At 49.8% G+C, this 13,840-nt stretch overlaps 1 protein-coding gene across 1 annotated transcript in view; it reads left to right on the forward strand.

The window, feature by feature from the left end:
* The first annotated feature begins 3,552 nt into the window (after positions 1-3,552).
* ARHGEF38 (Rho guanine nucleotide exchange factor 38) overlaps positions 3,553-13,840 on the forward strand; it is a 34,103-nt gene continuing 23,815 nt past the window's right edge. Inside the window, exons 1-2 of the mRNA XM_068681886.1 lie at positions 3,553-3,900; positions 12,424-12,611. Coding sequence (XP_068537987.1) covers positions 3,723-3,900; positions 12,424-12,611 — 366 coding nt within the window. The 5' untranslated portion in view covers positions 3,553-3,722. The remainder of the gene's footprint in view (positions 3,901-12,423; positions 12,612-13,840) is intronic.

The following is a 13,840-nucleotide window of genomic DNA, read 5'->3' on the forward strand; positions in this document are numbered from 1 at the left end:
ATAGGGTGAACGTACTCGCAACTTCCCAGTGCTCAAAGTCCTCGGTGGGCCTTTCACGTGATTGCTCTTATCACTATCTAAGCCTCCGCGTTTTGTCTCTCAAAAGATATCTTTGCTATGGCTCAACGCGTGCAGGCAGAGCGACAAGAGGCGCGGGCTGGCTTTTGTATGCACCTAGGTGTGCTCGTGGGGAGAGCCTAATGGAGACATCTGCGCCTGTCACTGTCACCTTCCTCCCGTGGAGGGGGTGTGACGGCTTTCTGCAGCAGTACCCGTGCACCCTGCTGATCCTCTGCTGGCTGTAATTGCTTCTGGGAAGAGAAGAGCGGATTCCAAGGATGCAGGGAATCAGGGATGAGGAGCACCTGTGGACTCATGTCATTAAACACAGTGATTAATCTACCGTTAATGACAGCGATGGTTCTTCAGCAGCAGACGGGCCCAGAAGGGAACGGGGCCACACCATGCTCCATTCTGGAAGATTTCTGGTGTTGGCCGTGTGCTAATAACACATCCTCTGCTTCTCCCTCAGCAGCAGTTCTGTCTTACCAGCCCCAAAAGGGGCGCAGTGAAACTTTCCCTCTGCCCTTTTCCCTGACTTTCCCCCTGCTGTGGAAAGCGTGCACTTTGCTGGGCGGTTTGGCCACCGGTGCTCCTGCAGCACATGCAGACTTTGGACCCGGGCAGTTCTCAGGAAATCCTTGCTGGCTGGTGCCATCCTGGTGCAGCCCCATAAGGAGGCTCTGTACACAGAGCCTTTTGCTTGGAGCAAACCCGAAGGGACACCGGGGGTCACTGCAGCAGCAGGGGTGAGCATGGCAGTCAGCCACTGTGCCCGTGGGCTCTGGGATACCCGGCTACAAAGAAATGTTTTCTAACAGCTGTGAGGAGCTGCAGCAAAACAAACAGCTGTTTGCCTGCCTAATGGCCATCGGTCTCGATGGCGTTCCTGGTTCGTTTATAGCTCAGGATGGAGATAAAGGTTAGCACCGAGCACTTAACAATAACCTCCTCTGTGTGTCTACCGCAGTTGCTTGGGAACGCAACGCCGATGTTTTCCATGTTGACACCAGCACCTGTTCTGCCCCTCGAGTGGAGTGTCTTCCATGTAAATACCTTGTACGTGAGTGCTAACATCCACCGCCTTCCGATTTGCTTAGGAGACCCAACTCAGCCCAGCGCACAGGGGTCAAAGGGGTGTTTGCGGTAGTTGTAAAAGAGCATTTGGCCCGCGCAGATGCCAGGTATTCCCTCTTGTCCTACGGATTAGTGACGCCGATAGAGCTCGGCCCTAAGCTGTTACCATGGCTGGAAGGGAACGGGAGCCGCCTGCGGATCGCGAGGTGGTTGCCAGCCCCAGACGAGACTCCACTGGCACAGTCTAAGCTCTCCCTGGCTTTAATGTGAGAACAGATAAACCAAGATATGTGTTAAAACTCACCTGGAATATGACTTCAGGCGTGCTGTTTTCAGCCTTCTCCACGCTGAGGGGCACAGAGGAGATATTTTGAGGTTCCAGGAGGGACTCCACATTTCCAGTCTGCGTTGCACGCTAGCTCTGGGCTCCCGGCTGCCCCAGAAACACTGCTGCTGCCGTCTGAGGGTGGGCAAACCATTGCAGGCATGAAGAGAACAGCAAACCACATCCCTGCTGAGTGAAAACAAACCTCGTCAGCCCCTGTAGTGTGTGGTGGAGCTAGAGAAAGAAAGCTTTCTGCACGTGGGTAGGTTGCTGTTGTAATAAACACCTGAGCAAACTATTCTATCCTAACTTGGCTGCAACTCTGCATACGTGGCACAGAGCCTGCAAAGCCCAGAATTGAACAGAATTTCTTCTTCCACCTTCACCCAGGCAAAGCATGTTCCCCACTTTTCCCCAAAAGCAGTCTTAATTTAAACAAACATAATAAAGCCTCATGGAAATGATGGGATCTGTGTCTGCGGAGAAGCACAACTCGGGCTTCTCCAAATGATGTGGCCATGCCGTGCCAAAGACACAAGATCCTAGCAGGGGGAAAGGTTTTTTCGGGCACGCTGCTCACATGTACCCCTGCCGCAGCTGCTGGCATTGCTGCGTGAGGAACTAAAGCAGGAGAGCGGATCCAGATGGAAAATAGCCCAGGGGGAAGGGAGGGGGCTTTCAGCCCGACCAGCTCCTCCATCCAGCTTCAGATGCTCCCTGCCATGAATAATGGGAACAAGATTCCCCCGGGGAGGGGGGCAGTGACTGTTTAAACCAGTTTTACCACCCCTGCTGAATGCCAAGCCATGGCTTGGGGAAGGAAAAACAAACCATCTCAGGAAGTCCCCCTGTAAGGCAACGGGGCAGCTGATTCCCCTCAGCTCCCACCTTCATCTGTTTACTCGCTGCCGAGACGTGACGCTTGTCACGGGGTGCTCCCCGGGCGCTCCTCTCCCCACCACTGCCGTGCCTCTCGGGGAGCTTTTGTGCTGTGTCTTGCAAAACCGAAGGGTTTCTCGGGGAGTAGCAAAGAGGAGAGGGGACGCAACGTGGGGACCGCCTACGCAGCTCGTGACTTTTCTGCACGAGCTCTTCCCGGTATCCCCGTCGCTGCTTTAGTCCTCTGCCAGGTTGTGTTCGGAGCGGACACTTTGTGCAGCACTGGCACGGCGCTGCAGCTGGACACAGTGAATTGCACAACAGTTTCCTCATCTCATAGAAACGAAGGGCTTTGATCAGGAGGCAGCATCCCAGAGAGCCCCTTCCCCAAAAAACACACCCTGGAGATGAGTTCACAGCACCGCATTGCATCCTTGCGCCACTTTCTCCCACGTGGCCCTCGGGGAGATGCCGTGTGGCAGTGACATGCTCGGCCAGGGCTGCCAGGTGTCCGTGAGCATCATCGCGTGGCGGTGAGCGCGTGGCAGCCCTGCAGCAGGGCAGCTGTGCCGTGGGGAGCCCGCTGCCGAGAGCAGAGGGGGCTGCGGGGCCTGGCATCACCGCGATGGCTGCTGACGGCTGCTGGGGCTCTTGCCAGGATAAAGGCAGCCCGGGCTGAGATGCCAGCAGCTCCTGCTGTTTTGACACGAGCTTGATTAGACCGGCACGACGCGGCATCCCCAGGCAGCGCCTGAGTGCCAGGGGCCACTGCTAGCAAATAGGATAATAAGGGCTCTCCCGGGGGCTGAGCCAGGGGGAGTGAGTGCGAGCAGCTGTTTCACTGCCATCAGAGCGCAGCAATTTGCCACGACAGCCCCTGCGGGGCTTGCACGTGCTTCGGTGTCCCCCGGGTGTGTGCAGGAACGTCCCCGCTCTGCCCCTGGGCCCGAAGCAGCATCCCTGCTGTGCCCACACCACAGAGAGCCACGAGCACCGCAGCTTGGCTTGGGGCAAAGGTGGCCTCAGGGGTTGTGACCTCTCTGTGGCCAGATGTGGCCATGCTGTGCCAAAGACACAGATCTTGGGATGCCGGTACCTGCGGAGTGTCCCCTGGAGCAGGGGAAAGGGGCCTGGCAGTGCCTGTGGCATGGGGCTGGCTCTCAAACCGGCCCCGCAAGGCTCGCACATACACCCGCTGAATGCAAACACCGCCCGGGGCGTCAGCTTCCCGGAGGTGGAGCCGCACCGGCACAGGTGGCAGGGCCAAGCCCGGGTCCCACAGCGCTTGGGGAGCCCTGCTCAGGACCCCACAGCACCTGCCTTGCCCTGGGCAGGCAGCCCGCCTCCCCCAAATCCCACCCTCGCCCTCCTGCCCCAAGCCATGGCAAGCACGGAGGGCGCAGGGGGCCGGAGGAGGAATCTGGCCCTGCTGCGGCACAAGCTGTACATGGGGGAGAGGAGGAGGACGGAGCCCGTGGTGGAGAGCAGCGCGGCCGGGGAGCACGGCGCCCTGCGAAGGAGTCAGTCCGACCGGAGCGAGTACAGCCAGAAACTGCAAGGTACCCCTGGGGAGCCGAGCTGGGTGCTGCTGGCCGTGCTCCAGGCTGGCTCCAGCCTGGCCCTGGGCAAGGGCACAGCCCTCTGTGCCTGCAGCAGGACCCAGCACTCGTCCCCTTTCCCCCCCCAAATTTTTTAAAGCCCACCGTGCGTGCGGCACAGCAGATGAAACGCGATCGAGGCCACGAGCGGGGTTTGGGCGTGCTCTGCATAATGGGATCCTTCTCCTGCTCTCCAGCAGAACGGGTCTGCAGGTGGTGGTGTGAAAAGATGATGCCTCTCTGCCTTTTCCTTTTGCACCAAGCGGGGCATGCACTAAGTAATTCCAAGCACCAAGGGCAGTTGTTTCTTCCAGTTGGGATTATCAGGGTCTCTAATGTGCTTGTCTGCTGCTTGGAGTGCGCGAGCCTGAACCGAAATACCTCCAAATAGGTGCTTTGATGGGTATGCTGATTCAAATTATACCATTATGAGGAGCGTTTCTTTTCAAAGAGCCGAATTGTGCCTGGGCCAGAAATTGGCGAATTATGTCAGTGTTGGGCCTGTCAATCAAAAATTAAATGCACCGCCACAAATGGAGGAAAAGCATGGAAAATGCGCATAGCTATTTCTGGGAGAGCTCGGGAGCACAAACGGATGAATTTCTGTGGGTTTTCAGGGTCTCAAACAACAGGATCCCATCACAAATGCGGGGTTTGAGTCTTATTCCAATATAAACATTTATTACTAATACTGATATAACTGCCTGTGGCAATCACTCTTGTGGCAGTAAGCCTTTATGGGGAAATAAAATAGGAAAATACTTTAGGTTACTGTATTATGGTTTTGATGCATTTAATTAGGAAGCAGTATTCCTTCAGAGAGACAATAAAAGCAGAAAATAAAATAATAAACCAGAAAATAATAGGATTTATATGGGGGCTGCATACGCTGACAACAACAAAGAGGCCCATTGATTACACTCTTCCCTCCCAGTGATAGCTAATCGATGGGAAGATGAAAAATGTTCGGTTAAGGCAGGCACGGCTCCGCCAGGGGTGTTTCGGGGCACAAGCAGGGATCGATGCGGCCGGGCCAGCGAGCCCCAGGCACGTGTGCACGCGTGCTGCCAGGCCAGGTCGGGTTGTGACAGCGATACCCAGCAATGTACTGGGTAAGATACTCGTGTTCGCTGGAGAAAAATGTGGCTGGGTTAATGAGGGACCTGCAGGCTTCGTGCTGGGTAGAAGGCGCCTGTCCTCAGAGTAAAAATAGAGAGCGGGTGGAAATTACTATGAAGTGCATTTCCAGTATGGATAGAGATGCAGCTGCACACCAACACCTGATCTGGATGGAATTTTGGTGATCTAGATGTGCCCGGATCTGATGGATCATGGGTCCCAGACCTAACCAGTTACCAACACCGATGATGTGCTATGATTGTACTCCTTTATATTCTTCATTTTTCTTACCAGTGCTGGGACGCGAAGCAGCTTACTCCAAGGTGAGGGAGGGGCTGTTGCTGGCACAAAACTTTCCAGTTCTCCTTTCTCGGTGAAAACACAAACAGCTCTGTTGGTGATGCAAACAGTCTGTTGTGTATCGCCAGGTCCGGCGCCTCCGATCGCCCTGAAATGGTAAATGTTTTGCAAAATGATTCAAATGGTAATAACTTGTGCTTGCTTCCCCCATGAGCTGGAGGCACACAGCACACCCCGCTGCTGACAGGCAACCCGGGCTGAGCACGGGAGCCGGGTGTGTGACACATGTTGCGTGTGTCAGTGCTGCAGCACATCTGTGCAAGGAGAAGCACACGATCATCTCCTGAGGCTCCTTTCAGCCCTCTGTGTGGTTTGTGGGGATCCCTGCGCAGATGGCGGGCAGTTGCCCCCACCCCAGCCATTTCCAGCAGCTAGAAAAATGGGTCCCCAAAGAAAAGCCTATGGAGCCCCCCAGAAAACACAAACAAGCAAAGAAACATCACGTGAACAAGCTGTCTGACATAAAAATCTTGAGAATTCACTTTCCACCTTTGGATTTCCCTTAAGTTTTGCCCTTTTATACAGAATCCCAGCTGTTTTCTAAAAAGGCTGAGAAAGGGAGCCTACCACCCAGTTCTCCAAGGCAATGAAGGTGGCTTGCCCTGTAGGTCTGCAAGCCTGAGAACAACTATAGCATTATCAAAGGCACAAACCTTTTGCAAGGCTTTGTCACGTTACAATTAAGGATTCATTAAGAGCACAAGCAAGCATTTTCGTGGTTGATTATTACCCAGAGACGCATCCATTGAATGCCTTATCTGGTGTGAACGCACACGCAACACCTCCCCGGTCTTCCTTCTTTTGAAAAGCAAGCAAAGTGCAAAGTAACCATTTTATTCTCCAAGAGCTTGGCAAACCTGCATGTGCCTACTTCAGCTCATCCCGTGAGACAGCCAAGTGCCACCAGCCCCATTTTAGGCTCAGATCCAGCTCCCGTGGTATTTCTGTGCAGGGCCCTGCCCTACCTTCACTATTTTCAATAGTGCAGGATTTTTTCCTGCAAATATGTTCTTTCAGGCAGACTCAGGAACTCGCTACTATCCATAAGTGGCACAAAATGCTATTTAGCAGCTCTGTTTTCAAAAGTATTATCGTAGCTTTTTAGCTGGTAGGTGCTGGTCTCTCCTACAGCTGAAAATCCATCAGTAGCAGCTGGAAAAGTAATGATATCAATATCTGTGTATGGCATTAGTGTCGGGATCAATCTGTGAATTAACCTGGAGCTGCCATCCTGACAGCACCGATCTCAGCAGAGGAGGTTGCTTGATGTACTTATTGGCACATAAATGTTTGCAAGATCAGGGCAGGCTGAGAGGTGGTGAATTGGGAGGATAGAACCTATCAACCAAAAAGGGATTTAAAACGTAGTTCACTCTGTCAGGTTTTGGACAGACTAGGATTTTTTTTTTAATTTTCTTTGGTGGATGCCAAACTTGTGCTTGGTGTGAAAAATGAGCTATGGAAAACGGTGGGTTTCCAGAAAGAGCCAGAGATCAACGTCTGCAGTGTTCAGTGAGATAGTCTGTGCTTTGGTAATGCTCCTTGTGTGACAGATCTATTACACATTAACTTCCTCCTAACTCTGGATGGGAACGGCTCAACCCTGCTATCAAATGATTTGCACATGCTTTAATTTCAGGTATATCTGTGCCATACCTGTACTAGACACCCGGATGCAAATCACTCAGCTATCCCCAGCGTGCTGCCTCAGACCTCCTATCTGAACCCCAGATCTTGCATTTTGCCTGTGTCTGCTGTAGCTCTGAGAAATAACCACCACCACAAATGACGCAGAAACCCGCAAAACTGCACACATGCCTGGAAAGCTGCTCCCCCTTGGTACCCTGAAGCCCAGCAGGAGGAAACTCATCCCTTCCCTTCTCCATCATGAGCAGGGTGGACTCCATCACAGCCTTCCTCTGCCCCATCCACCTCCCCTCCCTGCTTGGCTTGCAGCTTCTTCCCGCCCAGGCTACACATTTGCCTGGCCTCTGCATCTCCCGGCCGTGGTAAAGATCCTCCCCAGTTCCTTATTTGCTTTGCCCTGTACTTACTGATTAACTTTCCGTGTGCTACAATGCAGATGATATCCTATTTTGTTGCAAAATGTATTGATCTTTGGAGCAGCTGGGAGGCTGAAGTACAGCACAGAGTAGAAGTCTGGATTATTTCCTGATGTGCAGGAGGTGGCTTGATGAAAATGTACCCCTGGTGCCACGAGATGGAAAAATCACAATCTAACAAATACGTTATTTTCTCATGTGCAAATTTGAGCTTGGAGGATCTAATTCTGTTAACTTGCACCGTAATAAATCTGGAGTTATTTCTTGACCTCACTGCAGTGACAGCCAGGCTGGGAAGTGATCTCATCTTCTCAGAGCAGAATCCATTTTGTGCTGCTATGTTTGCACAGCACTTAGCACAATGAAGTCCTGCTGCATGGCTCAGGACTCCGAGGTGCTGCTACAGCCTAACTAGGAACTGGGATAAGGGAGGGAAGACAAGAGGAGGCTCGTGGATCCCTTTCTGAGCGTATTATCTGACATTTATTAATAGGAATACCTTGCGTTGTGTGTTACAAGGCTCTCGATTCGTACAGCTAATCCATGACCCATCTCGAGGTGCACGTGCCCCAGGGGAAGCAGTTCAGGTGCAGCCCTTCCTCACTTCTCATGTTATTAACATATGAGCTCGATGCCAGGGGAGCGGTATATTTATATCGGCGTCTGACACACTGGAAAGGTTTATTTGTAAGTATTGGTGCTAACAATAAGGGCATTCTTCTGTCACCTGATGATAAGCTTTCTTCCCTTCCACTGCGGTCACATGGGATCCCTCTGTAGTCCTGTCAGCACACATATAATTAAAGCAGTCTGCTGTCAAGGAATGGAAGAAAGAACTTGCATATGGAATGTAAATATTTTCTATACCTTACGGAACATGAAGTGATCAAAGGCGGAATGACCTAATTGCACCTAGGTCTCTGATGCTGGTTTAGGAGCAAACCTGTTGCCCAGGAAGCCAGCTGTGGGGTCACTGTGGTCCTGCAGCGTTCTCCCCCCATCTTCAGTCACCTCGGGGGCTTCTTGCCTGTGTGCAACAGACCTGCTCCAGAGCAATGCTGCTGCGTGTGTGCGTGTGAGGCAAACAGAAAGGCATTCTCTGTAACCCTCTCCCAATCCTTCTGTGTTTTCTAAACTGCCTCGCGAATCCAGCTGACAGAAGCTGGCGCAGATTCCTGTGTGCAATCTCTGGGTTATCTGAGGGCACAAGCTATCGGAGGGCTCGCTTTCACAGAAGAATAATTTTATCTAAGGTGGTGTGAGGTTCAGGTTTCACACGTGAAAGTACAGTAGTGTTGTAATTTGTTTGCTGTACCGTGATAACTTATGCCTTCGCTGCTTCCTTGTGCCAGGCAAAATTCCCCCCTCTGCACACTGTGGGAGCAGAACATACTTTGGAGTCCTCCAAAAGCTGCTTCAGCGATGGAAAGGCCTCTTACCCGCTCCATGCATTGACATTTGTGTACCTCTTGGTATTTTCTGTGCCTCACTTCTACCTTCACTTCACATTAGATGTGGAGAAACCTGGGTCCTGGCCCCAGGGGGAAACGTAATATCCAACCTGAGCATCTCACTTGGGAGGAACGAGGGATGGAGCAGACCTCTGGGAGCTGCTCACTCTACAGAGGGAAAAAGCCCAGGAAATCTGTGTGCATCCATCTTGTCAGCCTGCCTTGCCTGCTCCTCCAGTCACCTTCCATGGGCCTCGAAGAGAGCTGCTGCACTTGTCCATTGCAGGCTCTCGCAGCGTTGCTGGATGTCTCCATCTGGGGGATATTTTTAGACTTCACACTTGCAGGAAACTGCTTCTGTTACACACGGAGCTGCTTTGTCCATGGCATCACATAATGAGCTTCTCCTCTGGCGTGACTAGGGCTGTGCACTTTAGTCACTCAGCTGAAAAACCAAAGTCATCACCTTCCTCACCACAGCAAAATCCTCCAGGAAGGCAACTCCTGCAGATATCTGGCATTGCAAAGCAACAGTTGCAAATGCTACATTCCACTTTACATTTTTATGTCTACTAAAAGTACCAATTACATTGTTGTAAACTGATCTTAAACTGGTCTTAAAACATACATGTCTAATAAAACCTTTGAGAGGCATTTTTTTTTCTCTTTCTTTCTCTCTCTCTTTTTTTTTTTTTTCCTACACCTGGCATCTCCAAAGACAAATGAGCCAAATTCTTACTGTAATTATTAATCCTCAGCAATGTCTCTTCTTGCTAATCCTCTCTCTCAAACTGTTCCAGGGCTGGTACACATTACCAGGTAGAAACAAGTCTGCTTATATTTTAAATGTGCACTTTCTGTTTCTGCATTCATTAAACTTTTGCTTACTCCACAAGGATTCCAGCAGGCTTCTAATGTTCTCAAACTGGTCAAAAGCAATCAGCTGAACATAAATTCACAGGTTTGGGCTGTAATCATCTCTTCAGTATCTTGCTCTTGCATTCTACAGAGACAGACATGTCTAAAATGAAAAAGTGAACATATTGAGTGAAAATGGAAAATTATATTACTTTTAACAAAAGGATACATTTATTAAAAAACATGTTTTCTATAAGGAAACAGCATCTACCTGATATTTCTCGTGGTTATTTCTTCCTGTTGAGAATAGTTTTTATTTCCTGGCATTATTATCTATCATGCAATAAGGATAATAGATGAGCCCTGACATAATTCAAGCATCAAATTTGATCAGGGCAATCTAATGACATAAACTGAAAGAACAGCCTCTCTAGGGATCGTGACTTCAAGCCTGAGGTGGGATACAGTGGCTTTATTTTGTTCATATAATGCCTTCCCCTGCCACCAGTATAAAAGATTAGGAAGTTCTTCTGCAGAGCATCTCGTGTTTACCTTCAAATTCCATCTGATACTGTAATAGTGCTGTGTCTAAGACAAAACGACATCTCTAAGTGAGCTCTTCCAGGAAGCCTGTTCCTGAACTCTCCCGTACAGTCACACACACACAAACTATTCTGCCCAGTTTCGAGAGGAATGTTGGCTTGGTGCAAAACTGGAACTGAAATGGATTTTCGTGTGGCTCCTTGCGAATGTGTATGTGTGGTCACATACCTGAAAGAGGAAAAGGTACCTGCCATTTTAGGCACATACATAAGCAGAAGCCACAGAGGTCTTATTCCACAGACATAGCAGAAAATTGCTCAGAGGGAGCCATGAAGAGGTACTAGGGCTTCTTCCACTCTCCTCCTCGCTGAAGTGAGGTGAACTCCTGTGCATAGGTTTGCTGGGGCAGAATTCAGCTTAAAATTCTTCCGATAGCCTCAGCCTTAGAGAGCGGAAACATCCTGCTCTTGTTTCCATTTCATTGTCTGTGTACAAACACGAGGACAAAATGTTTATGCCTGTGTTATACAGAGACTTAAATCTAAAAACTCAAAGGTAAAAGGAGGAGTTGCTTTAGAGAAAGGAAGTACATCTAGATAGGAAAAAAAAAAATATCTGGAGAAACAGCCCACCCCAGCTTTGTTCTGGTTCTTTGTCCTTTCTGTGCAGAACTATCAGTATGGAGGCAGAGGTGCAGTCCCAAAAGCAGCTTTTTGAAACAATAACTGTGGTCACATCAGTCTGACTAGAAGGTCTGACAGGAGAAGGATTAATAATAAAACTGTTCTTCCCTAATATCAGTGGTCAGTGTGGCTGTAGAAAGGCTTGAGGATGACGACACATTGCATTTGTAGGATTTTACATCTCTCAGTGGAAGTCAGCTCAAAGTCCTCTCCCCAGAAAGTTGCTTGGTTTCCTCACAAGTCCGGCTCCAGGTTATCTTCTACAGCCTTGAGCTGTGTTGTACAGGTGAGCTGGACCCTGGTGCTCACTCGAGCGCTCATGACCTCGCCCTTGACAATCAGTTCAAACAACTGCAATATATTCAGTGCTGGTTATCAGCCAGCAAAGCATCAGATGCAGCTCGCTGTTGCCTCGTTAGACAGTACGCTTCCTACGAGGAGCTGACATCAAGGCATAACAGTCTGATCCTCAGCAGAAATCCCTGTCCTCTGCTGCTGAGTGAGAAAATCCCATGCTGTCAAGGCACGACCTGGATAATGCGGAGATGAGTGCAGTAATGACACGTCTGCCTTTGCTGGTACTCTGCACCATCTTGTGGCTAGCAGAAAAACATCAGAATACCCTCTGAAATCTTCCACTTGTGTTTTTCCTAATGAAAAATACAGACCCAGCTAAAATTCCGTGTCCTTTGTACAGCTGCCACCAATGTCTGCAGGTTGCTTTATGAACCAGCAGAAGGAAGACCATTGCTACGTATGAGCAGGTTGGGTGCACATCCTGTAGCATACATAACTAAACCTGGCTGTAGAAGATTCCCTTGGATTTCCATGTATTTAGAAATAATTGGATGGTCTGGTCTTAAATTTGGAAAAATAGGAAAGAATCTCCTGATCCCAGTGATTTCTGCTGGCCCAAGAAATGTCTGTTACTGATCATTAAAGGTTTTCCCATATTCCCCTGTATAATTCCTTTGCCTCCTTCAAAGAACTTTTTAAAAACAGAATTCTGTGTTTCATCATCATCCTTAGGAACATTGTCTTCATTTGAAAGTCCATCTTCCAGCACCTACAGCCCTCAGCCTCCCATGAGCAGAGCACAGCTTTAGATCGTACAGAACAAAGGCTGTTCCAGTGAAACGTATGGTAAAATCAGAGCCTTTTCCTTCCCCAAATCTTATTAGACTTCAGGCTGAGACCATGTTTTCAGAGGAGTAGAAGGGCATCAGCCATACTTGGATTTTGGTGTGCCCAGGATGACACGGGACTGTGGTCAGTGGGGAAGAAGAGCAGTGGGAGAAGTCCCTGGGGCATTTGGGGCCTTGGTGTGCAAGCCAGCAGAGGAAGCATGACAAGGGCAATGAAAAGACCATGCTGCTCACTAATCTCCCCCCGTGCTCTTTGAAACAGAAAAAATGGCCCCGCAGTCAGGGTCCTCATCCCCGGCCGCTTTGCCCCAGGAGGATGAGGAAGCTACCAGACGTATGATGGCCAAGAGAGTAAAAATCATCACCGAGCTCATGCAGACAGAGAGGGACTATATCAGCGACCTGGATCTCTGCATCAAGGAAGTGATTCAGCCTCTGAGAAACAAGCAGGTAAGCACCGGGGGCGGAGGATGGGGGGGGGGTGACGTCAAGGTCCAAATTCACCCACGGTCTGTTTGCAGATCATCTCAAGGCAAGCACAAATGTCAGCCTGAAGAGTGGCACAGTGCCAGGAGCAGCTCCAGAGCTGGCTTTCTGAAAGGGGACGTGCCAGGACTCCAGTGAGCAGAGTGGGAAGTCAGATACACTTCTGGCACTTGGCACTGCATGTGCATAAAGCCTGAATCAGGGTGCTTGCCCAGAGGGCAGCTTAAATGCTATATCCCTGCTCCCAGGCTTGGGCTGGGACGGCAGCTTCCACCTCTCCGTACTGCTGTGCACATAACCCCTGGTACATGCCCTGGCAGACCTTTACTGGCACCTCTGAAAGCAGTAAAAGACAACAACAACAAGTATTTTCCATGGTAACAGCCTGGAATGGCTTGAACCTTCCCATCAAGGTTAAATTCTGTCTTAAAAATGACTTCAGCCAGCCTTTCTGACAGCTGTGGTGGAGAAACACCATGCATGACAGCCCAGCAAGCACTTTAGAAATTTGCATTCTATGCAGAAAAGCTAAATTTAAGCAGGAAGGCTCATAAACTATCTTTCAGGCAAAAAGATCTTATTAGGCCACTAGTACCCATTTTCCTTTTCAGCTGAGACTTCAAAGAGCACCTTTTCCTCAACAATATTTCAATTTTTAGAAAAATTGTGCAGTCTCAAGCTGGGAATAGAAGAGCTTGTCCAGAGAAAGATTTAAATTCGTAGGACCTGCAACATAGCATTCACAGAGGCTGCACAAATGATATGCACTGCTAATATATCATAGAAGTAGTTTTAAACAGACCTTAACCCTGTGTTTTGTACGTATGGGTCCTTACAAAATTGGTCACATAATACAGGTGCAGGGACCAAAGTGTCTTTAAACAGTGCTGACGCTGCTTCTTTGGGAAACTGTGTGGCCAACTGAAACTTGTGCTGCTTAAGCACCTGCAGGACCATCTCTTTGTTTCCAAAAACTGTCAGAGTTTGTTCCAACCCATTTTTGGAAGAGCTGCCATCAGCTGGTGTAACTCCTTGGCGTTCTTGACTTCCTCCTCCCAATCATTCGTCTGCTTACAAGTGGTCTCCACTCGGCTCCCTCCTCGGCCTGGCCAACACCCAGCAAGAGCACTCTCTGCTCAAACTCACGGAGATTTTTAACAAGCATGCTGTATTCCTCTTGCTAGCCAACTGGA

This window comes from Anas acuta, chromosome 4 (assembly GCF_963932015.1).
Source record: "Anas acuta chromosome 4, bAnaAcu1.1, whole genome shotgun sequence".
NCBI lineage: Eukaryota > Metazoa > Chordata > Aves > Anseriformes > Anatidae > Anas > Anas acuta.